Raw genomic sequence first — 26,547 nt, 5'->3', positions numbered from 1 at the left:
CCAAAAAAAGCCTGACCAAAACCTTTAGGCTGTGAGGAAGGGTCTCATCAGCAATAATAAACACATCACCTGTGCTGATGGCCTAACCATTAGAATGTGTCTGCAGAATGATTCAGATGCATCAGCTGAGTAGCACTTCTGTCTCTTGCAGTATGACTTGTTTTGCTGGTGTTTGGGTGTCTGGAAAAACAAAACGGTGCTCTGCAGCGGTGAATCAGCACATGCACACTTTCCTGAAGGTACATTCTGTAACCAAAGCCCCATGTGCCCACATTGTTGACTATAAAGTCAAATGACGGGGTCAGAGACGCATTGTTCTTGTTCTGTCATCAAGTTCAGAGAGTCCGAGATGCAGGATAAAATAAATCAAAGTTTTTAGTACTTATTTTATGTTAAAAAAGTAAACCATGAAATCAGTAACACTTAATCTGGGTTTATAATTGGGTTTATGAATGAGTAAGAAACATCTAATAGGACCAGATTTCCAAACATACACTATTATTACTGTAAACAAAACAGCGTTTAAAAAAAAGTTTTGTACATTTCATAATGATCTGTCACTAGCATGATGAGAGAAAAGCATTTGGGACGTGCTTTAGACAGAACATGTCAGTTTCCTGGTTTTCGCTCAGTAAACCCGTCAGCACGCATCATCTCATTAGCCCTGCTGGTTGTTCTGTTTCAAAATGTGGAAAATCACGTAGCAGCTCAAGCAGAGAAGCTGCACACTGGCTGTGGAATTCCCCTTTAACATTTGACAACAATTCAGAATAAAAATACACCACAAAGGAGCACAAGTTTGTGAAGAAATAGCGTACGGATTTAAAGTAAAACAAATCCCAGCGAATACAGAAAAGCAACAGTAGAAAAAAGTTGAATGTAATTTTTTTTCATACCAAACATTCATTAAAAAAATTACTAAATCTAAATCCTCATCATCATGCTGGATGGCTTGCATTCTTGGCATGGTGTTCCTGAGAAACGCAGTCTGATGCTCTTCATCGATTACCTGAGCGGGTTGGAGGAGAGGTGCAGCAGATGGCTGGGTTTATTTGGAATTGTTGGTTTGGGTCTGGGAGAACTTTTTGAAGGGGCGGATTCGCTAGCAACACTGAAGGTCTTCATCAGCTGAGCCACACGGCCACGTCCCAAACTTCCCTGTTCCCCGTCTACAGATTCGGTGCGTTTGGAGGCAGCCATCACACGGAAATCTTTTCCTGTAGGGTGGCACAAAAATAAATGAATAAATAAAAAAGTGTGACAATAAGGTCTAGCATTTTACAGACCGGGCAGAATAGTATGTATGAAGTTTGTCATATTCCCTAATTTTTGGGTGTTTCTCTGAGTACCCTACTTTACTTTTACACCTCAAAAACAATTTAGTAGAATTAATTTGCTACTAGGGCAGTACGGTGGCTTGGTGGGAAGCACTGTCACCTCACAGCAAGAAGATCCTGGCTTTGATCCCCAGGCACAGCGGTCCGGGTCATTTCTGTGCGGAGTTTGCATGTTCTCCCCATGTCTGTGTGGGTTTCCTCCGGGAGCTCCGGTTTCCTCCCACAGTCCAAAAACATGCAGTCAGGTTAATTGGAGACACTGAATTGCCTTATAGGTGAATGGGTGTATGTGTGTGTGTTTGTGTGTGTGTATGTGTGTGTCTGCCCTGCGATGGACTGGCGCCCCGTCCAGGGTGTTACTGTGTGCCTTGCGCCCATTGAAGAGCTGGGATAGGCTCCAGCACCCGCGACCCTGATTGGATAAGCGGTTAAGAATGTGAGTAAGTGATTTGCTACTCCAAATTGCCCCTAAGTCTGAAAAATGTGATGCTTTGCAATAGATTTTTGCCCTGTCCAGGGTGTATTCCTTAATATCTTCCCATTGTGATTTAGTATTTCTGGGATAGGCTCTGGACTGTAACCAATACTCAGCACTTACTAAAGTTGTATAAATAATATAAATTAATAATTTGATGTTGTCACAGAAGTAACTGTATCACATAATTCATGAAAGTATCATGCAGCTTAAAGTAACCCACCATCTATAACTTGTATTCATGAACAAGCATTCAAATAAATTCTTATTAACAACATGTGCTCATTAGATAGAGGCTGTGGCAAACTGGTATTATGTTAACATTAAAATTACATTTTGTTTAGCGATGGGCAATATTTAATTGTCTTAAAGCAGCTTCAAACAGATACAGATCCAAAACCTCTGATTACCAAAAACGTTATAATAATAGCTTTACCGTAAAAAAGCCATTTTTGTCCTAAATAACACTGTGTATGTACGCTTTGGTGACGCAGTGATAATTCACGCTAGCCCATTACTGCTGGGATCCAGGGTTCCAATCCCCAGCTGTGCTATCAGCCGGTCGGGTGTCTACATACAGATATGATTGGCTATGTCTGAAAAGCGAGCTGGCCGAAGCATGATGAATTGTCATCCTGTCTGGGGTATGTCTGGGGTATGTTACTTCATAGCGAACAGTGATTTCGAGAAAACTGGACCCAGATAAAGAAAACCAATGTACAGTGGTAACTGTGTATACTAAAAGGTCAGCATACACTGTAAAATGTAATATTTACATTTTCATACTACAGTAGTGCAAATGGTCAAGACGTAATTATTTAAATGTCCAGAAACAGGCAGGGCTATTTTGCTCCTGCAGGAGAAACCTGACATTGTTATAGGAATAAAGTACAGCCTGAGGACCCACCCTTCTTAGATGTTTAAGACATTTTTCCAAAAGAAAAAATAACTGAATAAAAAAAGCTAAAGATTAAAGGTGAATTTAAATAATTGATTAGGAATATTCAGTACAAGACAGATCTTATGTATATTCATTTCTAAATAATGTTGCAGTGCTGCAACTTTGCAAATGTCTTTGCAAGTGTTTTGTAACTACAATAATTTAGCAAGCCAGTAGGAAAGTGGAGGTAATAAACACTAAATAGTTATGTTCTCTTAACATGCATGATTTCTAGATTTTTGTCATCAAGCTGCCACTCTCAGTGTACTGAATGATTGTGAGTCAATTTCTTGATTTAACTCACTGCCAACATAGAAGCTGAGCCCAGAGTTTTGGAGTTGGTTTTTTACTGAGTATCTCACACTAATGGAGCAAGTATGAGCTCTGTACATTGGCAGAAGGTTCAAATTAAACAAATCAGTTAAGTTTGTGGCATCAGGTAAAGACATCTTACCCTAGTGCAATGGTTCTCAACCAGGGGGCTAAGAAGAGTAAAAAAGAATCACTTGTGAGAAAATAGAAAAATCAATAGGATATTGTCATATGTTAGATTTCTTGCGATGTCATTTAGATCTATTTTAAACTGCCTATAGTCTACGTTGGGTCTTTAAGAATGGACACATTTGATTTGCCCTCCTTAAGAGACTATGAAGGATTCTAATTCAGATGCAGTTTCCACTGAAGTAACCCAAGGTAAGGAAACTCCCACCAGCAGTTTACCAGAAATACATCAACCAACATTAGAAAATATTTATACCTTCATTATGGATTCGTCAAATTTCCCATGAGCAAGAACACAACCCCTTTTGTCATCCTTGGTGAAAATGTAAGAATAATACCATAACCCTTGTCGAGGGGTCATCATTATTCAAACAATTCACAATTTACATACCAATGTACACCAATCAGCCATAACATTAAAACCACCTCCTTGTTTCTACACTCACTGTCTATTTAATTAGCTCCACTTACCATATAGAAGCACTTTGTAATTCTACAATTACTGACTGTAGACTACAGAGCAGGTATTATTTGTGTGTTGGATCATTCTCAGCACTGCAGTGACACTGACATGGTGGTGGTGAGTTAGTGTGTGTTCTGCTGGTATGAGTGGATCAGACACAGCAATGCTGATGGAGTTTTTAAACACCTCACTGTCACTGCTGGACTAAGAATATTCCACCAACCAAAAATATCCAGCCAACAGTGCCCCGTGGGAAGCATTCTGTAACTACTGATGAAGGTCTAGAAGATGACCAACTCAAACAGCAGCAATAGATGAGCGATCGTCTCTGACTTTACATCGACAAGGTGGACCAACTAGGTAGGAGTGTCTAATAGAGTGGACAGTGAGTGGACACGTATTAAAAAAACCTCCAGCATCGCTGCTGTGTCTGATCCACTCATACCAGCACAACACACACTAACACACCACCACCATGTCAGTGTCATTGCAGGGCTGAGAATGATCCACCACCTAAATAATACCTGATCTGTGGTGGTCCTGTGGGGGTCCTGACCACTGAAGAACAGGGTGAAAACAGGCTAAAAAGGTATGTAGAGAAACAGATGGACTACAGTCAGTAATTGTAGAACTACAAAGTGCTTCTATATGGTAAGTGGAGCTGATAAAATGGACAGTGAGTGTAGAAACAAGGAGGTGGTTTAATGTTATGGCTGATTGGTGTACATCATCCATATGCTAGGCAATAAAACAGATATGAGACCACATTTTCTGTTTGCTTACTGAAATTACGTTGAACTATTGGTAGCCCTGCAGCAAATTGTTGAGATTATAAATGCTTTAATATTAACTGGTTTACTTCTTTTGTTTGCATTGGAACATCACAAACAAAGCTGCCAAAAATGGTCAAATCTAAACCATTGCACACCAAACTGCAGAAATACATGGGACTAAATTGTTACCACCCTCAACTTAACATTCATTAGCCCTTAATTTCTTCATGTTACCATCAATGACTTACACCTCTCTACTGGAGTTTTTCTACCACATTTTTTTTCCCAGCTGCCCCAGGTCCCCAACTGCTGTTTTGATATTTTTCTAAAGGTGTTTGATGGGATTCAGATCTGAACTCATTTCTGGCCTCAGAACTCTCCAGCGCTTTGTCTTAATACTTTTGTCTGGGTGCTTTTTGAAGTCATTGTCCTGCTAAGACCCATGATCTCTGACAGAGGCCCGGCTTAGACACCGGTCCCTACACTGCGGTCCAAATTTCTTTGGTAGTCTTTAGATTCCATGATACCATGCACACAGTCAAGGCATTCAGTGCCAGATGCAGCAAAGCAACCACAAAATATTGCAACTTCTTTTCTACCACTTCTTGCAAGTTTCAAAATATGATTTGATAGATGAAACATGGAAATATAGAATATAGTTTTAGCACTATAGTTTTGTAAAAACACTATATTCTTCTAATGTAAACACATTACTGTCCACCTCTGGACACAGCTGTAATACCTCACGAGTTGCACTGGTGATTCAAAAATGGGGGACTTTCACTCGTTCACTTTTATTACTGTTCACACAGGCAGTGAATCTGTTCTCACACGTTTTCCTCCTTTTCTTCCTTCCTTTCCTCCCTCCATTAACATCTCTCCCTGTTTCTCATCATTTTTTTCCCTCGCTGTCCCTGGCTTTTTCTTCCTGGGCTGCAGACTGCCAGACCGGAGGTCGTTGGCAGAGGAAGTGGAGCAGGGACGCAGCTGGGTATAGTTGGTGTGTGTGTGAATGTGTGTGTGTGTGTGTGTGTGTGTGTGTGCGTTCGTGTGTACGTGTGCTTGTGTAATTGAGGGACGGAGGGACGGGAGATGAGGAAAGGAGGGCCGCAGGGATGGCGGTGCAGTGCAGCCAGACACCAGAAGGCTTGAGGAACCACGTATTTTTAGCCACGTCCCTAAAGGACCCAGATGTGTGAGCTTGGTCTTACTCTCAAACACACACACACACACACACACACAAACACAACCATACATGTATTCACCTCTTCATACTTTTACACAAACTCTGACACACTTGTTTTTTCTCCACACAAAACCATTTCACCCATAATCTAACGAGTGCCCCAGTATTCCTCTCTAAAGACACGATGCAGGCGACAGGCTCTAACTGCCCTTTTCCAAATTCATTCTCCCCTTCCTCCTCTCTCGCCTTCCTGCCCTTTTCCCCCCTCCCCACTCCATCCTCCACCCCCCGCCGGTCCCTGACCCGTGGTTCCTGTGTTAATGTCCTCTCGTCGCACTGCGTGGGCCTGCCTCTGATTGTCTCACTGTGTTGTGTGGTCTCCACGGAAACCCTGGACAGGCTCCAACGACCTCGACGGACACACATGCCTGCAGCACTATTACGCACACACATGGTATTACTTGCCGTTGCTGATCCACCACGTTTTGTACGCCCAACTAATAGCCTGTGCCAAGCCCAGCAAACGCGTCCCATATGTGTGCGTCCATGTGCGTGTGCGTCTGTGTGTGTGTGTGTGTGTTGAAACACGTTTGCGTCCCACGAGCCACTCCCTCCTGTTAGCTGACACCAGCAGAAAGAGCGGCGTGCTATCTTTCCATAACCGCCCGGCTTCCGCCCAGAGAACGCACTGGCACAACCTGATCTGAGAAAAGCTGTGCAACCTGAGCCTGGGATCTGTGAGGTCGCACACACACACACACACACACACACACACTCTCACACACACACACTCACACACTTTCCTGCTCAGCTGTAACTGTGCAATCACTTGTGACTGGAAAGCCTGAAGCATCTAATTACAACGCCAAAAGTCTGATCGTGCTATCAAACTAATACTCTGTTCATGTATCAGAATGCAGAGCTCAGAGACTTTCCCTAATATGTGTTTTTATATACACCAATCAGCCATAACAATAAAATTGAGTGTAGAAACAAGGAGGTGGTTTAATGTTATGGCTGATCAGTGTATTTTTCTATATACAGACAGGTAAAACATGAAAGAAAAATATAGAATAACATCTTGCAGTTTGCCTGTTTTTAATATTGCTTGAACAAATCTTTAATGATAGACGAAATTAAGTGGAAGCAATCACATAACTATATAAAAATATATAGAATACCTTATAATTGAAAATAATAATAATTCTACAGTGTTTATAAAAAGTCATGTAGTGAGTTGCATAACTATAGTTTAGTGAGTCAGTCAGTTTGTTATTTGTCCACACTAAGAATTTTATATCCTTTATAATGTGAAATAGCTCAATAAATTATTGACACGTAATTGTGAACTGCTGGGTAGGAACATACAGTAACTTAGATTATCAGTCTCTGGGTGCCCTGTCATTTTTTTGAACTTCATGGCATTGACTGTTTCCCATTAGTGAATTTTCCTCCCAATCTAGTCGTATCCAATTACCCGATTGCACTACGCTTCCTCTCTAATGATGTTGACCTCCACTCCTGACCGAGGAGAGCCGTAACAAACACACGCCCCCTCCGACACGTGTGCAGTAGCCGACTGCATCTTTTCGCCTGTAAGAGGCGAGTTCATATGAGGCTCAGTTTCGGGCATGGAGAGTCATGCACTGATCCCATTATCCCCAGTCTCTGTGCAGGTGCCATCAATCAGCCAGCAGAGGTCGTAATTGCATCTGTTATGAGGAATCCCCTCCGGCACCCTTAGTATGAACAAAACAATCCTTGGACGTGTTGACGCCCAGCCTGTCGGTAGCAAAGCTGAGATTCGAACTCATAAGTTTGAGACGTCAGCTCTTGTGTGACTTTTCTGTACTTCAATTAGTTGTCCAAATAACTGCATTTATTAAAAGAAGTACTACACATGAAACAGTGGTCTGTTTAAGGTCAGAAAAAAACCCAAACTGTCACGTTATGCTAAGTGAAAATTCGTTTGGATGGTTAGACATTATTCATGTATACAAACATAAACAGGTTGGTAAAAACATTTTCAATTTATTTTGCAATATGGCCTTTTCACTAGTTTTTAGTGTTGTTTTCTTATTATTACCACCCTCGTGTACTTTCTCATTGCAAGTTTCATGCTTGTTAATGTTGTAAATATACCTTCACATAAGCTGCTCAGGAATCATTTCAAGTGGATCTTTCATACACATTTAACACTTCTGATTAAACTCGGAAGCTACTTAAGAAGCCTCAAGTGGCTTGAACTGGGTTTGTTAAAATGAAATCAGTGAAGTATCCAGGGCAGGGCTACTCGAGGACAAGCACTGAGAAGCACTGCTCTATGGCTAAATGGTAGCTTTTACTGGCCATTCATGTGACTGTTAGGGTGCTGGGGTCCAGGGTTTGATTCTCGAGAGGTGGTATCAACCAGACGGTCGTCTACATGATTGGAAATGTCTGTGGGGAAGGGCGGATTTCTGAGGCTTCATGATGGATTGGCATCCTGTCCGGGTGTGTTACTGCACTGCGTCCAGTGATTCAGGGGAAACCAGACTCACTGTGACCCTGACCAGATTAAAGCAAATCGTTAGAATTGAAGATAAAATGAAGATATTGAAGATATTAACATTGAAGATATTAACATTTTCAGCATTTAGCAGATGCTTTTATCCAAAGCGACTTACAGTACTGTGACAGTATATTGTCTAAGCCAGTGGTTCTCAAACTTTTTAGACCAAGTACCACCCATTATCAAACCAAAACTTCCAAGTACCACCTATGTTTCTCATCACAGAACCACATATGGCACACATTAATTAGGTGTGTGTGTATATATTAGTGGTGGGAATGATGGCTTCTTGAAGGGAGCCGGATCTTTTGGCTCGGTTCCTTTTAAAGAGCCGTTCAAAGAAATGGCTCTTCGTTCTTCGGGAGGCGCTACTGGGTAAACTATAAGACACCCCCGATATTAATATCAAATTTTGCTACCTTGCCTTAAATGAATTCCTAATTCAAACAACACTTAAACGAGAAAAAAAAGTTACTTCAAAAGGAAAAAAACTACAGAGAAGAGACGTACTGTGGTTGCATCGCATTAAGTTTCAGAACAATCCTCTCTTGTGCAGAGATGTGACTGTTTGTTTCTGCTTTAAAACATAAGCGCCATGAAATAATCAGATTTAACACAATTAAACAAGTTTATAGTTTATTTCTCAATTATTTGCCATTATACTACTAGCTCTCTCTCTCTCTCTCTCTCTCTCTCTCTCTGTGTGTGTGTGTGTGTGTGTGTGTGTGTGTGTGTCGCTCTCCGTGATACTGAAAGTGTTTCGGATTTGAATATCGACAATAAACAGCTCTTATTACAATTTACGATTAATTTCCTCTACTGATGTGAAGCTGAATGGGTGGATTACAGTCTAGAACTGCGCAGAAATAAAAGACTCGGTTCCTTTCGTTCATTTCAAAGATCCGTTCAATAGAATCGGATCGTTCGCGAACGACTCATCACTAGTATATCTGCAGTTACCACTGACCATTTCAGTGAGTGCGCCTGTTTAGCGGAGCAGCCTCGTGATGTCAGGAACGAGATCAGTGAGATTCAAACGCAGATCTGCTCTGATAAAAGCGAGAGAGCTACTGATAACTTTACTGATAACTTTACTGATAACTTTTCTGAAATTTCGAGATGGAAACCGCGAACGTGAAGTATAGACGTAATGAAGTACAGTGGCTGCGTAGCCCCGAATATTTTTAAAAACACATTCGTTTTAATTAAACTGATTTTATTAAAACAGAATTATAAGAACTTTGAAACAGATTTTATTAGTAATTTCCACATTTGTTTCATTTTTTTTTTTTTTTTTAATAATTATTAAATTATTAATTTTTTCGGTGCATGTAATTACTTTTCCGAGATTATCTGGCGTACCACCTCGTGCTGCTTCACGTACCACCAGTGGTACGCGTACCACAGTTTGAGAACCACTGGTCTAAGCAATTGAGGGTTAAAGGCCTTACTTAAGGGCCCAACCGTGGCAACCTGGCAGTGGTGGGGCTTGAACCAGTGACCTTTTGGTAACTAGTCCAGTACCTTAACCACTAGGCTACAACTGCCAATATATATAATATGATCGTAATATTCTAGTTTTTAGTAGCCAGTTCACCCTGTTCAAAGTCACAGTGGGTCTGGAGCCACCTGGAAAACACTTGTCTCAAGGTAGGAATGTATCCTGGACAAAAGACCTCTCTCGGATAATGCCAAACACAAACACATTTACTTACTCACACCTTAGGGCAGTTAGAATATCCAGTCCACCGTTTTCATGCACCTTCTGGTTTCAAGCATGGCTTCTAGTCAATGCCATTGTGGGGTTTTACATGTTCTCCTCTGTCTGTGTGGGTTTCCTCCAGATATTTAGTTTTCTCCCACATCTCAAAAACATGCAGCAAGTAAACTGACTACTTTAAATTGCCCAAATATGTAAATAAATCTGTGTGAATTTTTGCTATGATAGCTAGTGTTTCTGATTGGTACTGGACACACTGTGACCCTGACAAGAATAAACCTGTTAGTAAAACTGAATGAACAAATGAAAATAACCTGTTCAAGGTTACTTTAATTCATTTATTTTGACTGATAGTGAGTGGATACATATTGCATTTTTTGTTGCAGTCTATTGAATGACATTTTGATCAGGCCAAAATACCACCCTGATCCAAATCATCAAAAGAAGGCGCTATCTCTTTAAATGCCCCAGCCTCAGAGAAAAGGGGGGCAGAAATGGGGCAGAGGGCAGAATTCCGGAGCGGCACGTCTGTACACTGAGCCAGGCCGCAGGGGGGTCATGGCTGCCAGAGGGAGGGTGTGTGTGTGTGTGTGTGTGTGTGAGGGGCTTTGAGCAGAGCCGAGGCTGGGGGCCCTGTCACTTATCAGCATCGGCCGAGCGTCGCCCAGGGCCAGAGTCGGGAAGCAGCACAGGAATGTGTGTCCTTCCCTCTGAAGGTGAGGAGAAGAGACGCCACAAACCCACACACACACACTCAGTCAACTCACACACTCACACACACACACACACACGGGCTTTCATATACGCATGCATGCACGCAAAGACGAAGCCAGCAGCTGCGGGAGGCTGTAACACTCGCACGCACACGCTCACCCACAGGAGCCAACATGCACACACATGCGCGCACACACTCACACTGCCAAACTCCCAGGCTGTCAGCCACACATACACTGATAATACTCATAAACGTGAGAAGCACAATCGGAATCACGCCCTTATGTTCCAAAAATACAACTGCCACTGGCCAATTTATGATTTTCATTACGTTTGATTTGTGTAGTGATTGTATGGCCTGAATTTTGTGAGTTAGCAATCAGTAGTCAAGGCTTTGGCAAAAAAGCTAATTATGAATTATTTCTGGCTTGCCCTGGTATTTTTATCTTGCTCTAAGTTTTATAAATTATAAGGTGAAAAACCTGTCTGAGCCAGTTGCCAGCAAGGTAAGCTAACTAGACACTTGTTAACAGTACGACGACTCAACATAACACATTTACACCATCTAATACAGCCTCTTAAATGACCACAGATCATACATTCTGATGGAATTAATCAATGTGGCTGTACATTACTGTATAAAATCAACACTACTGGCATCAGTGCCTCACCAATATGGATTCTGTGCATTGCAACAAGAAGTACCACCTCTTTAGAAGTCAACACAGCAAAGTAGCTCTTCACTGGTTAAAAAACTAAATACAAAGCACTTCAATATTGAGTAAACTAAAAGAATTAAACATTTTTAATATTGCCATGTACTCTTTCCTCAGTGTTATTGAATATTCTGATTTATGACAACAAACCTAGAATGGTTGCTCAGGTGGCACAATGATCTATGCTAGCTCACCAGCTAGGATGAGGCTCCATGACTACTGCACCTTATTTAATGGTACGCGCATTGGGTTAAATCGTCTGCCTTACATTTGCCATTACAAAAATGTGTTTAGGGCAGCAGTGGCTCAATGGCTAAGATGCTCTACTAGTAATCATAAGGTTTCCGGTTCAAACTCCATTATCGCCAAGTTACCACTGTTACCCCTGAGCAAAACCCTTAACCCTCAGTTGCTTTAACTGTATCCAGTGATAACTGTAAGTCACTTTGGATAAAAGCATCCACTAAATGCTGCAAATGTCAATGTGTTTAAAAAAGGCTGTACAATGTACATAAGCCCCAAGGCTAACCAATGTTTTTTAGAATTTAATATGCTCTTTTGAAGTGTAAAGGACAGTCTGATTAAAATAAAAATAACAGCTTTTCCATTATTGTGTACAGAGACTAAAAAGCTGCAGTTACCCGTTTCACTAAGCACTTTATTTTAGAATCAAAAGTCGATCTGTTATCACGTGTAGCTGCTTTATTAAAGAATAAATCAATTTAATTTATGTTTAAACTAATAAAGCAGTAATTACATAGCTGTAAAGAAATCACAGTGTGTCCAAAAATCATATATCTTTCAAGAGCAGTATGTACTACAGTTGTGTACAGCTGTGTTGAAGCAGAGAAGCAGCTGTGAAGTGACCCACATTTAAATAAATAATGAACAGTCAAGTGGACACTTTGCATTTGCTCCATAAAGTCGTTAACCTGCTGTGCTTTATTACAATCATATATTTATTTCACACCGTACAGGGCTTTACCTGGAGCTGGTAAAAACATAAGTGGTGTTTAGTGGCTGCAGTGTGTCAACATGTCCAGCAGGGGGCAATGACACAAACATTAAAAATGAAGTGCATGTAATATCAATAACACACACTGGGTGGTGCTGCTTCGGCTAGACAGTCTATTGATTATGAGTCACAGAACTCATCACTGATATATCGAAAACACACACAAAAAAACCTACATAGAAGTAAGATTAATTTTAAAGGAAAAGGATAAAAAAAAGATAAACACAGATGAACCCTGAACTAAAAGAAAAAAGGCAGAGACAAGTGACCATTATTAGTATCAGATTTTCTGTTGTACAAGCATGGTTGGGTCATGGTCTGTCAGGTCAGTCAGATTCCAGTCTGGGACAGTTAGATTAGGGTGACTAGTCAAAAGAGAGCAAAGACACTTCAAGACTTAAGTGGCGTTAAGTTCCAGCTATCTAGATTTAATCTGGAATGTGGAATGTAGTGTCAGTGTAACTATATGTGACTTGAACATGACAAACTCGTCTTGACTTGGCAGACTTGGGATCAGACTTGGGATCAACCCACGGTGATGTGCAGCACCTACTCTATCAGCTGCATCTACTCTACCATCTACTACCCTACCATCATGATGCCAATAATTATAATGCCGTTATCATATCATCATCATCATCATCATGATAATCATAATAATACCACACATTCACTTCACTACAATCATTTGCATCTAGGGGGGCGGCACGATGGCTAAGTGGGTAGCACTGTTGCCTCACAGCAAGAAGGTCCTGGGTTCGATCCACAGGTGGGGCGGTCCGGGTCCTTTCTGTGTGGAGTATGTTCTCCCCGTGGGGTTTACTCCGGGTGTTCCGGTTTCCTCCCACAGTCCAAAGACATGCAAGTGAGGTGAATTGGAGATACTAAATTGTCCATGACTGTGTTTGATATAACCTTGTGAACTGATGAACCTTGTGTAATGAGTAACTACTGTTTCTGTCATGAATGTAACCAAAGTGTAAAACATGACGTTACAATCCTAATAAACAAACAAACCAATTGCACCTAGGGGTATTTTAGAGTGGACAGTTCACTTTTTGCATGTTTTCAGGAGATGGAATATAAGCAGAGGAAACCACAAGGACACAATGCTTTAGTCTAGCCATGGTCGCCATGGTGACAGTAGGGTCACAATGGCCCCGGACCCACGTTGCTGTGCAGCACCCACACCTGCTGCAGCACCGTGCCACCCAAATACGATTTAACAAACGTGATTATGATTTAGCAAACGTGATTATTTCACTGATGCTGGAACAATAGCACCACCTAGAGGAAGACCAGATCACTAACTTAAATCTTCATTGTTTTTCCAGTGAGCTTCTTGTGTTCTTGTTTCCCAGCATGATACAGATCAGTACCAGACTTAGTCTGGTAGAGAAGGCTTTTGTGCATATCAGTCACGGTCACAGTATTACTGTGTTTTATATACATTAGATCATTGATCCAATATAGAGATAATATAAAACTCCTGGTACGTTACATGTCTCATGTAAGCTACCTACCTCTGTTAACAGGAGGCTCACAAGGCTCATTTCGGCCTTCGAGTCTGCTGGTGATTGACAGCGGCGTGCTTTTCTCCTGTTGGTCCCGGTAAACAAGGCTGTGCAGGAGACTAGGCGTCGAGGGGTTAGACAATAGGTGGGGTCTGTAGCAAAGGGAGGACAGCAGTGCCGACCCATCCACAGTTTCACACGCGTCATCTTCCTCTTCTTCATCTTTAATCTGATGGGATAGTAAAATGAGTCCACATGATACACTGGCAGTTATGGCAGTAAATGTGCAAAGAGTTGACAACCAAATAATTACGTATAGCTCGTTTACTGTGCACACACACAAAGAATATGTTCTAGTCAGACCCATTAACGTGGTTGTCCAAGTTTTCACGTTGATTATGTGGCTTTCAACTCAATAAATACACTTTTATATTCCTAGTGTACAATCTAAATTCTACAGCCTAACTAGAACAAGCAGAACCACATTTTGGATTCTGTCTGGAACTGCCACAGCTAAAAGACATGGTTAAATGTATAAAATAAATAAATAAAATAAAAGGCCTTCTCAGTTAGATCTGCTGGCACTGGACTTCACCGTCAGTCCCTTGTACAAGACTCTCGTCAGTGGACGACAAGCCTTTGAGTTCTACTTCACCCAAATGTGTATATGTATATGTTTGGCCTTCCTCTTGTTTCTCAATGCTTTCATCCTCCAGATAGATAAAAGCTACACATAAGTACATGAACAATAAATATCAGTTGCTCCTCCAATTAATTTTTCTTCTTGACAAAATGTGAAATCAGTCATCCCAAATAATTTTCTGAATGCTGCATTTGTCCAGTTTTATTGTGTCTAATGCATAACAGATATTAACCATATAACTGATGGCACCATACACATGAGAAACAGCTTTGCTTAGTGCCACAAGAGAATAGAGGAGTGTGTACATGGTACTATAAAGCTGTAAAAAAAAGGCCCTGCCCCTGCCTTAGCCTCTAGAGACATTCCCACAATCCCATCCATCTGTGACTGACATGCTCTCCGTCTCTGACACTTTAATTCCCCGATCAACTTTATCAACCATCTGTTCCAAGCAAACCCAGACGCCCAGCTCGGTCCTGCACGCCGCTCCTGCACTCCCACAGCAGGGTACGCTGGGTACAGTTATTCGCAAGCATGGTATTAGCTGACACTGCGATGCTGATGACACATCACGGCATGTATCAACCATACTAAATGATAAAAATCATTTTAATTAGCTGATGATAAGGTAGAGAAACCACGGACTGCATGAATTAACTATTTATCAACTACATTCTGTGTGTTAAAGGACCTTTTGTGAGCTAAAATCTCTAACTTGAAGCTCATATTAATAAAAGTATTCAGACCCCTTGATTTTTTGCACTTTATTTAATTTTAAATGAATTTAATTGACAGTTTTACCTATTAATTTACACCTAATCACTCATCATGACAAAGTGAAAACGATGTCTAGTGTTTTGGGAAAATTAATTAAGATTTAAAAACTGAAACGGAAAAGCTTCTCAGTGGCAAGAACAGGAAGACTAGTGAGAAATAAGGGCTGGATGAGTGCAGCCAAATATAGAAACATCCTTAAAGAAAACTTCCATCAGAGTACACCATTTTTGTCTGGTGACATCCAGATATTCTCAAGTATACATAATCCCTACAGCAGGTCTTGGGTCTGCCTAACTGATTCCACTGAGTGAAATAGGAGCCGACCATGGGGTAAGATCCTTGCTAGATGCCAAAACCCCATCAACTGAACCCTCTTAATAAACCCTTATTTTGGTACTCAGTAACTCTTAGTCAGGGTCTTGTGACTAATGCCATATTGCTGATGTTAATGGCTGGGAGCCACTGCATGTTGCTATTTACTAATGCTATAAAAGTAGGCCTTGGAGACAGCAAGAGGTTAACAGATAACATAGGGACATGAACAGATCACATCTCACTCCATAAGACTTTATTTGCTCTTGCTTTTGGGTTCTTTTAGTAAAAACTAGGGTTATCTGTCCAAAAGATTTAGTAAACAGTCGATCATAAAAAGCAAATGTGACATTACTGTTCATTACTCAGTTGCATTTTGTTTCATCACTGACCTTTCCAGCTGTTTTGAATTAAACTAGACCCAGAACTCCAAGTTCTATTAGTTTCTGTTTTAAAACAGCTCTTATTTTCCAATGAGACCACAAGAAACAGTGCTCAGTTATTGAGAACAGTAATGCAAAAGTAAGGACAGAGACAGGTGTATGCTGGGCTGCGGGGAGGGACAGGCGGGCCTGGTGAGATCTGAGAAGGAGTGCCGAGGACAGCTGGTGTTGTGACCTCAGCCCTTGCAGGCATCAGAGAGAAGTGAGACCACAGACACGCACACAGGCTATATAACTCCACACTGAAACACAGGGGACGTGACACTGCCTTATAATCTGACCTCTACACTTCAGCAATGTTACAGAGTCAGATAAGGAGAGACAGAGTCAACAGGGGACATACAGACCTAAATAATGAAAGCCCGAGGGAAAGATGAGCTAATCTGGTCCAAGCTTTGATAAGTCTCAATCAGGGTTGTAGTACTGTAGAGTTCTACCGATGATCTTGGCTTTATCTTGCACTTGAGCTTTCGGTCTTGTTTTTTTCCCTTCTAATATATCCCCCGTCAATAAAATAAAGACGAATGTTTCTTCGGAAGATTTAATACAAAGATTCCATTTCACTAATAGCTTTGTCGTTATCAGAAACACAGTCAGTCTGGTAAGTCTGGGTCTCTTATATATGTTCAGGGTTAGAGGGTAAGAAAGTCGGATCATAGGTCCTCATAACTGGTGCAACTGCGGCCCCTGCTGGCTGACAGATGGCGCCTTCACAGGGCTGAGGAATAATGCTGATGGGGGTGTGGCCCTTCGTACACAGTACCCGTCAAGTGTATGAACTCGACTCGTGCAGGTGAAAAATGCAGTCTGTACTGACTGTATGTGCCGGAGGGGGCGTATGTCAGTTGAGAGGCGTCCTCAGTCAGCGGTGAAGGGTCGAATCAGTATAGAGGACGCAATCAGGGTAATTGGACACGACTAGATTAGGGGAGAAAAATTGGGGAAAAAAGTGGGGGAAAAAAAAAAAAAAAAAAAAGAAAATGTTTCAGGTTGTTCAGTTATAAAAAAGGAAATTTAATGCATCATCATCCACCAACTGCACACACCGAAGGGTCCTGTAGTATCAACACTGGTTTCCAGGGTTAAAGAAAAATGCTGCCATTGAGATGAATGATGGTATTAAATTCAGTTATTTTCCCATATATTAAGCACAACCCATCTGTAGGCAAAAAGTTTTTAGCTATTTATTTTTTAGTTATACACTAGAGAGAGAGAGAGAGAGAGAGAGAGAGAGAGAGAGAGAGATCTGGTAATTTTGAGTCATCACTTTCAGGGACTTTCCTAAAGGAAACATGACAAGTGCTGATGCAAAGCCAGCACTGACACAGAACTGGTGAGTGTCGAGCCTGTAACTAATAAGCTCCCTAACTCAGCTTTTTCTTTACCGGTTCACACATCCTATTACATACAAAACAAAATAATGCCTAGAACTCAATATTTTTACATACACCTGTAAGACACAAGTATGTCATGGCAGTCTTGCTATTTCAGTGATTTCTGCAATTACTTTCACTGTGAGGTCTCTTAAGTTTATTGTGGGGTTTTGTATGTGCTGGGTCAAAATTAAACAAAGATCAGCTTATTTACTTAAATTATAAATTTGGTGTCATGGATGGAAAGTTGAATATGGTTATTTAACTTGGTAGCATGGCCTCCTAATTCCATGTTAGTGATTTTGTTTAACTGTAACTTACTTATCTGGGGTCATATAAATAGGGTGAGTTTAACTGCACCCGTTAGACTCAAATGTGTATGTGTTCTGATCACAGAATCATGATAATTGAAATCCCACTGAAACTGCTAAACTCCAATGTCACCTAGAGCAACAAGTAGCAGACTTAATGTTACAATAATTGTATACATTGTCTAACATGTCCTTTTATGTCATAAAATAGTAGCTCTGCTAATTTGTTAACCATTTTAAATGTGATGTACACTGATCAGCCATATTATTAAAACAACCTCCTTGTTTCTACACTCATTTTTCATTTTATCAGCTCCACTTACCATATAGAAGCATTTTGGAGTTCTACAATTACTGACTGTAGTACATCTGTTTCTCTACATACTTTTTTTTTAGCCTGCTTTCACCATGTTCTTCAATGGTCAGGACCCCCACAGGGTAGGTATTATTTAGGTGGTGGATCATTCTCAGCACTGCAGTGACACTGACATGGTGGTGTTGTGCTGGTATGAGTGGATCAGACACAGCAATGCCGATGGAGTTTTTAAATACCGTGTCCACTCACTGTCCACTCTATTAGACACTCCTACCTAGTTGGTTCACCTTGTAGATGTAAAGTCAGAGACGATCGCTCATCTATTGCTGCTGTTTGAATTGGTCATCTTCTAGACCTTCATCAGTGGTCAAAGGACGCTGCCCATGGGGCACTGTTGGCTGGATATTTTTGGTTGGTGGACTATTCTCAGTCCAGCAGTGACAGTGAGGTGTTTTAAAACTCCATCAGCACTGCTGTGTCTTATCCACTCATACCAGCACAACACACACTAACACACCACCACCATGTCAGTGTCACTGCAGTGCTGAGAATGACCCACCACCCAAATAATACCTGCTCTGTAGTGGTCCTGGGAGAGTCCTGACCATTGAAAGGGGGCTAACAAAGCATGCAGAGAAACAGATGGACTACAGTCAGTAATTGTAGAACTACAAAGTGCTTCTATATGGTAAGTGAAGCCAATAAAATGGACAGTAGAAACAAGAAGGTGGTTTTAATGTTATGGCTGAACGGTGTATATTGTGTAATGTTGGTCCAAAATCTCCTAAAAGTGTTGTATGTCTTGAGACCTAGTGATTTTGAAAGTCAAAGCATATAATATATATATATACTGTATATATACAGTATATATATATATACAGTGTATCACAAAAGTGAGTACACCCCTCACATTTCTGCAGATATTTAAGTATATCTTTTCATGGGACAACACTGACAAAATGACACTTTGACACAATGAAAAGTAGTCTGTGTGCAGCTTATATAACAGTGTAAATTTATTCTTCCCTCAAAATAACTCAATATACAGCCATTAATGTCTAAACCACCGGCAACAAAAGTGAGTACACCCCTAAGAGACAACACCCCTAAATGTCCAAATTGAGCACTGCTTGTCATTTTCCCTCCAAAATGTCATGTGATTTGTTAGTGTTACTAGGTCTCAGGTGTGCATAGGGAGCAGGTGTGTTCAATTTAGTAGTACAGCTCTCACACTCTCATACTGGTCACTGAAAGTTCCAACATGGCACCTCATGGCAAAGAACTCTCTGAGGATCTTAAAAGATGAATTGTTGCGCTACATGAAGATGGCCAAGGCTACAAAAAGATTGCCAACACCCTGAAACTGAGCTGCAGCACAGTGGCCAAGATCATCCAGCATTTTAAAAGAGCAGGGTCCACTCAGAACAGACCTCGCGTTGGTCGTCCAAAGAAGCTGAGTGCACGTGCTCAGCGTCACATCCAACTGCTGTCTTTGAAAGATAGGCGCAGGAGTGCTGTCAGCATTGCTGCAGAGATTAAAAAGGTGGGGGGTCAGCCTGTCAGTGCTCAGACCATACGCCGCACACTACATCAAATTGGTCTGCATGGCTGTCACCCCAGAAGGAAGCCTCTTCTGAAGTCTCTACACAAGAAAGCCCGCAAACAGTTTGCTGAAGACATGTCAACAAAGGACATGGATTACTGGAACCATGTCCTATGGTCTGATGAGACCAAGATTAATTTGTTTGGTTCAGATGGTCTCAAGCATGTGTGGTGCCAATCAGGTGAGGAGTACAAAGATAAGTGTGTCATGCCTACAGTCAAGCATGGTGGTGGGAATGCCATGGTCTGGGGCTGCATGGGTGCAGCAGGTGTTGGGGAGTTACATTTCATTGAGGGACACATGAACTCCAATATGTACTGTGAAATACTGAAGCAGAGCATGATCCCCTTCCTCCGGATACTGGGTCGCAGGGCAGTGTTCCAGCATGATAATGACCCCAAACACACCTCTAAGACGACCACTGCTTTATTGAAGAGGCTGAGGGTAAAGGTGATGGACTGGCCAAGCATGTCTCCAGACCTAAACCCAATAGAACATCTTTGGGGCATCCTCAAGCGGAAGGTGGAGGAGCGCAAAGTCTCGAATATCCGCCAGCTCCGTGATGTCGTCATGGAGGAGTGGAAAAGCATTCCAGTGGCAACCTGTGAAGCTCTGGTAAACTCCATGCCCAGGAGAGTTAAGGCAGTTCTGGGAAATAATGGTGGCCACACAAAATATTGACACTTCAGGAACTTTCACTAAGGGGTGTAATCACTTTTGTTGCCGGTGGTTTAGACATTAATGGCTGTATATTGAGTTATTTTGAGGGAAGAATAAATTTACACTGTTATATAAGCTGCACACAGACTACTTTTCATTGTGTCAAAGTGTCATTTTGTCAGTGTTGTCCCATGAAAAGATATACTTAAATATCTGCAGAAATGTGAGGGGTGTACTCACTTTTGTGATACACTGTATATATATATACAGTGTATCACAAAAGTGAGTACACCCCTCACATTTCTGCAAATATTTTATTATATCTTTTCATGGGACAACACTATAGAAATAAAACTTAGATATAAGTTAGAGTAGTCAGTGTACAACTTGTATAGCAGTGTAGATTTACTGTCTTCTGAAAATAACTCAACACACAGCCATTAATGTCTAAATGGCTAGCAACATAAGTGAGTACACCCCACAGTGAACATGTCCAAATTGTGCCCAAAGTGTCAATATTTTGTGTGACCACCATTATTATCCAGCACTGCCTTAACCCTCCTGGGCATGGAATTCACCAGAGCTGCACAGGTTGCTACTGGAATCCTCTTCCACTCCTCCATGATGACATCACGGAGCTGGTGGATGTTAGACACCTTGAACTCCTCCACCTTCCACTTGAGGATGCGCCACAGGTGCTCACCTTTACCTTTAGCTTCCTCAGCAAGGCAGTTGTCATCTTGGAGGTTGTGTTTGGGGTTGTTATCCTGTTGGAAAACTGCCATGAGGCCCAGTTTTCGAAGGGAGGGGATCATGCTCTGTTTCAGAATGTCACAGTACATGTTGTAATTCATGTTTCCCTCAATGAACTGCAGCTCCCCAGTGCCAGCAACACTCATGCAGCCCAAGACCATGATGCTACCACCACCATGCTTGACTGTAGGCAAGATACAGTTGTCTTGGTACTTCTCACCAGGGCGCCGCCACACATGCTGGACACCATCTGAGCCAAACAAGTTTATCTTGGTCTCGTCAGACCACAGGGCATTCCAGTAATCCATGTTCTTGGACTGCTTGTCTTCAGCAAACTGTTTGCGGGCTTTCTTGTGCGTCAGCTTCCTTCTGGGATGACGACCATGCAGACCGAGTTGATGCAGTGTGCGGCGTATGGTCTGAGCACTGACAGGCTGACCTCCCACGTCTTCAACCTCTGCAGCAATGCTGGCAGCACTCATGTGTCTATTTTTTAAAGCCAACCTCTGGATATGACGCCGAACACGTGGACTCAACTTCTTTGGTCGACCCTGGCGAAGCCTGTTCCGAGTAGAACCTGTCCTGGAAAACCGCTGTATGACCTTGGCCACCATGCTGTAGCTCAGTTTCATGATTTATATTTGTGATGTTTGTAGTTTTTTTGTGTCTGATGTCTGATATTTATATGGACTAAGCGTTTACATGGACTGTATTAATTAACACTTTTTTATAGCTACAGTCAATTACTTATACATAATGTCTGGTAACTTGACTGTTTCAGGTATTTATAGGTGTTTAAATGGTCATTTAGAACAGTATTTCCCAGTATTGTTTCTTCACAAACACAGTATTAAAAGGTTTTCTTAATAGAGCTATGAAATAATCATATCTGTGTTTTGATGCTTTACTGATGCCTTATATTAGATCAAAACATTATGATTGGTGCACCTGTTTTCAGTGTCAGGGTTATAAACAGGAAAAGATCCTCACTTTTGTCAGATAATGTGCTTTCTAAAATGAATTTAGATTTAATAATTTTATCATATTTTATGAATGTTTTATTGGTAAACACATTTTTGCAATAACAATGTGCATAACTGTTCAAATTTTGCTAAATTATTAGTTTGCGATTAATTAAAATTACGGTCGTTAATTCGAAATGTATAAACTTAGGGCTGTCACACAATTACAATTTTTAATCGCGATTAATCTCGATTACAAATTTTAATCGTGTGACAGCCCTAATATATATATATATATACAGTGTATCACAAAAGTGAGTACACCCCTCACATTTCTGCAAATATTTCATTATATCTTTTCATGGGACAACACTATAGACATGAAACTTGGATATAACTTAGAGTAGTCAGTGTACAGCTTGTATAGCAGTGTAGATTTACTGTCTTCTGAAAATAACTCAACACACAGCCATTAATGTCTAAATGGCTGGCAACATAAGTGAGTACACCCCACAGTGAACGTGTCCAAATTGTGCCCTAATGTGTCGTTGTCCCTCCCTGGTGTCATGTGTCAAGGTCCCAGGTGTAAATGGGGAGCAGGGCTTTTAAATTTGGTGTTTTGGGTACAATTCTCTCATACTGGCCACTGGATATTCAACATGGCACCTCATGGCAAAGAACTCTCTGAGGATGTGAGAAATAGAATTGTTGCTCTCCACAAAGATGGCCTGGGCTATAAGAAGATTGCTAAAACCCTGAAACTGAGCTACAGCATGGTGGCCAAGGTCATACAGCGGTTTTCCAGGACAGGTTCCACTCGGAACAGGCTTCGCCAGGGTCGACCAAAGAAGTTGAGTCCACGTGTTCGGCGTCATATCCAGAGGTTGGCTTTAAAAAATAGACACATGAGTGCTGCCAGCATTGCTGCAGAGGTTGAAGACGTGGGAGGTCAGCCTGTCAGTGCTCAGACCATACGCCGCACACTGCATCAACTCGGTCTGCATGGTCGTCATCCCAGAAGGAAGCTGACGCACAAGAAAGCCCGCAAACAGTTTTCTGAAGACAAGCAGTCCAAGAACATGGATTACTGGAATGCCCTGTGGTCTGACGAGACCAAGATAAACTTGTTTGGCTCAGATGGTGTCCAGCATGTGTGGCGGCGCCCTGGTGAGAAGTACCAAGACAACTGTATCTTGCCTACAGTCAAGCATGGTGGTGGTAGCATCATGGTCTTGGGCTGCATGAGTGTTGCTGGCACTGGGGAGCTGCAGTTCATTGAGGGAAACATGAATTCCAACATGTACTGTGACATTCTGAAACAGAGCATGATCCCCTCCCTTCGAAAACTGGGCCTCATGGCAGTTTTCCAACAGGATAACGACCCCAAACACAACCTCCAAGATGACAACTGCCTTGCTGAGGAAGCTGAAGGTAAAGGTGATGGACTAAACCCAATTGAGCACCTGTGGCGCATCCTCAAGTGAAAGGTGGAGGAGTTCAAGGTGTCTAACATCCACCAGCTCCGTGATGTCATCATGGAGGAGTGGTAGAGGATTCCAGTAGCAACCTGTGCAGCTCTGGTGAATTCCATGCCCAGGAGGGTTAAGGCAGTGCTGGATAATAATGGTGGTCACACAAAATATTGACACTGGGCACAATTTGGACATGTTCACTGTGGGGTGTACTCACTTATGTTGCCAGCCATTTAGACATTAATGGCTGTGTGTTGAGTTATTTTCAGAAGACAGTAAATCTACACTGCTATACAAGCTGTACACTGACTACTCTAACTTATATCCAAGTTTCATGTCTTATAGTGTTGTCCCATGAAAAGATATAATAAAATATTTGCAGAAATGTGAGGGGTGTACTCACTTTTGTGATACACTGTATATATATATATATATATATATATATATATATATATATATATATATATATATATATATATTACAATCATTTAACCATTCAGTGAACCCTTGGGCAATTTGGATGGGGGCATTGTATCCCTGAATGAGTCTACTTCCAACTGGCTAAAAAGCTCCATTATATGGATCAGGTGATCATATACAGTGTATCACAAAAGTGAGTACACCCCTCACATTTCTGCAGATATTTAAGTATATCTTTTCATGGGACAACACTGACAAAATGACACTTTGACACAATGAAAAGTAGTCTGTGTGCAGCTTGTATAACAGTGTAAATTTATTCTTCCCTCAAAATAACTCAATATACAGCCATTAATGTCTAAACCACCGGCAACAAAAGTGAGTACACCCCTTAGTGAAAGTTCCTGAAGTGTCAATATTTTGTGTGGCCACCATTATTTCCCAGAACTGCCTTAACTCTCCTGGGCATGGAGTTTACCAGAGCTTCACAGGTTGCCACTGGAATGCTTTTCCACTCCTCCATGACGACATCACGGAGCTGGCGGATATTCGAGACTTTGCGCTCCTCCACCTTCCGCTTGAGGATGCCCCAAAGATGTTCTATTGGGTTTAGGTCTAAAGACATGCTTGACCAGTCCATCACCTTTACCCTCAGCCTCTTCAATAAAGCAGTGGTCATCTTAGAGGTGTGTTTGGGGTCATTATCATGCTGGAACACTGCCCTGCGACCCAGTTTCCGGAGGGAGGGGATCATGCTCTGCTTCAGTATTTCACAGTACATATTGGAGTTCATGTGTCCCTCAATGAAATGTAACTCCCCAACACCTGCTGCACTCATGCAGCCCCAGACCATGGCATTCCCACCACCATGCTTGACTGTAGGCATGACACACCTGTACTCCTCACCTGATTGCCGCCACACATGCTTGAGACCATCTGAACCAAACAAATTAATCTTGGTCTCATCAGACCATAGGACATGGTTCCAGTAATCCATGTCCTTTGTTGACATGTCTTCAGCAAACTGTTTGCGGGCTTTCTTGTGTAGAGACTTCAGAAGAGGCTTCCTTCTGGGGTGACAGCCATGCAGACCAATTTGATGTAGTGTGCGGCGTATGGTCTGAGCACTGACAGGCTGACCCCCCACCTTTTCAATCTCTGCAGCAATGCTGACAGCACTCCTGCGCCTATCTTTCAAAGACAGCAGTTGGATGTGACGCTGAGCACGTGCACTCAGCTTCTTTGGACGACCAACGCGAGGTCTGTTCTGAGTGGACCCTGCTCTTTTAAAACGCTGGATGATCTTGGCCACTGTGCTGCAGCTCAGTTTCAGGGTGTTGGCAATCTTCTTGTAGCCTTGGCCATCTTCATGTAGCGCAACAATTCGTCTTTTAAGATCCTCAGAGAGTTCTTTGCCATGAGGTGCCATGTTGGAACTTTCAGTGACCAGTATGAGAGAGTGTGAGAGCTGTACTACTAAATTGAACACACCTGCTCCCTATGCACACCTGAGACCTAGTAACACTAACAAATCACATGACATTTTGGAGGGAAAATGACAAGCAGTGCTCAATTTGGACATTTAGGGGTGTAGTCTCTTAGGGGTGTACTCACTTTTGTTGCCAGTGGTTTAGACATTAATGGCTGTATATTGAGTTATTTTGAGGGAAGAATAAATTTACACTGTTATATAAGCTGCACACAGACTACTTTTCATTGTGTCAAAGTGTCATTTTGTCAGTGTTGTCCCATGAAAAGATATACTTAAATATCAGCAGAAATGTGAGGGGTGTACTCACTTTTGTGATACACTGTATATGAGTCATAATATCTTTATACAGATTTGCAGGCAGCCCTTCATTCTAAAGGAACAAGTCATCCCAAATGTACAGTGCACCTGTCTGAAAGCATATGCAGTCATTAAGTTTCTCCACTCATTTATTTAATTTTATTATTTGAACTTTTCCTTAATTTACAACCGGTCTGTATTGTGCCTCTAAAACCCAGCCATAAAAAAAATAATAAAATAAATACAAAAACTGCTAGCAAACTTACAATTTCAACAGGAGATGGTGGCTTCTCTTCACACATTGTTACCTACAGAGAGAGGAAACACTTTAGTTAAATGAAACATCAACATTGGGTCACAATAACATTTTTTGGGGGTAAAGATACAGGCTGGAATACAAAGGTGCAAAATATTCTAACTGTACTTAGAGCAGGGTTTCCTAAAATGTGGGCCCTTTGCAAGCCACAGTATATGGGCTGGCAAGTTTTATACAATAGATGTATGATGCCTATACATTAATAAGAATATTGACAACCACAGATTTGGAGTAAAGATTTCCTCAGTGGAAAAGGTCCAGGTCCTTGTATCATCTGTGTCACTGTGAATGTATTACAGACTCACCACCACTACCACGTATAATAAAGTCTGCCATGTGATGCAATACCAAAACGTACCTGTGGAGGGGGCAACGTCCTCACTTCTTCCCTGTTCTCCTGTTAAAACACAAGCAGTATGCATCCTTGAATAAAACTCTTTGTTTTTTATTAGCTGGCAAAACTCAATATGCCAACATGCAGCATTACCAGCA

The 26,547-nt window shown here is 41.6% G+C and overlaps 1 protein-coding gene across 2 annotated transcripts in view; it reads right to left on the bottom strand.

Moving 5' to 3' along the window:
• Positions 1-903: 903 nt before the first annotated feature.
• zgc:100829 (uncharacterized protein LOC445149 homolog) overlaps positions 904-26,547 on the bottom strand; it is a 34,788-nt gene continuing 9,144 nt past the window's right edge. Inside the window, exons 5-8 of one of the 2 annotated variants that reach the window (XM_063011774.1) lie at positions 26,414-26,452; positions 26,006-26,047; positions 13,915-14,134; positions 904-1,217 (exon numbers count right to left, since the gene is read on the bottom strand). In XM_063011774.1, the coding sequence (XP_062867844.1) occupies positions 1,006-1,217; positions 13,915-14,134; positions 26,006-26,047; positions 26,414-26,452 (513 nt within the window). In that variant the 3' untranslated portion in view covers positions 904-1,005. Of the gene's footprint in view, positions 1,218-8,153; positions 8,223-13,914; positions 14,135-26,005; positions 26,048-26,413; positions 26,453-26,547 lie in introns of those variants that run through there. The other variant, XM_063011775.1, reaches the window with a different exon arrangement.

This window comes from Trichomycterus rosablanca, chromosome 16, assembly GCF_030014385.1.
Source record: "Trichomycterus rosablanca isolate fTriRos1 chromosome 16, fTriRos1.hap1, whole genome shotgun sequence".
NCBI classification, from domain to species: Eukaryota; Metazoa; Chordata; class Actinopteri; order Siluriformes; family Trichomycteridae; genus Trichomycterus; species Trichomycterus rosablanca.
This window is presented reverse-complemented; position numbering and strand designations above follow the sequence as displayed.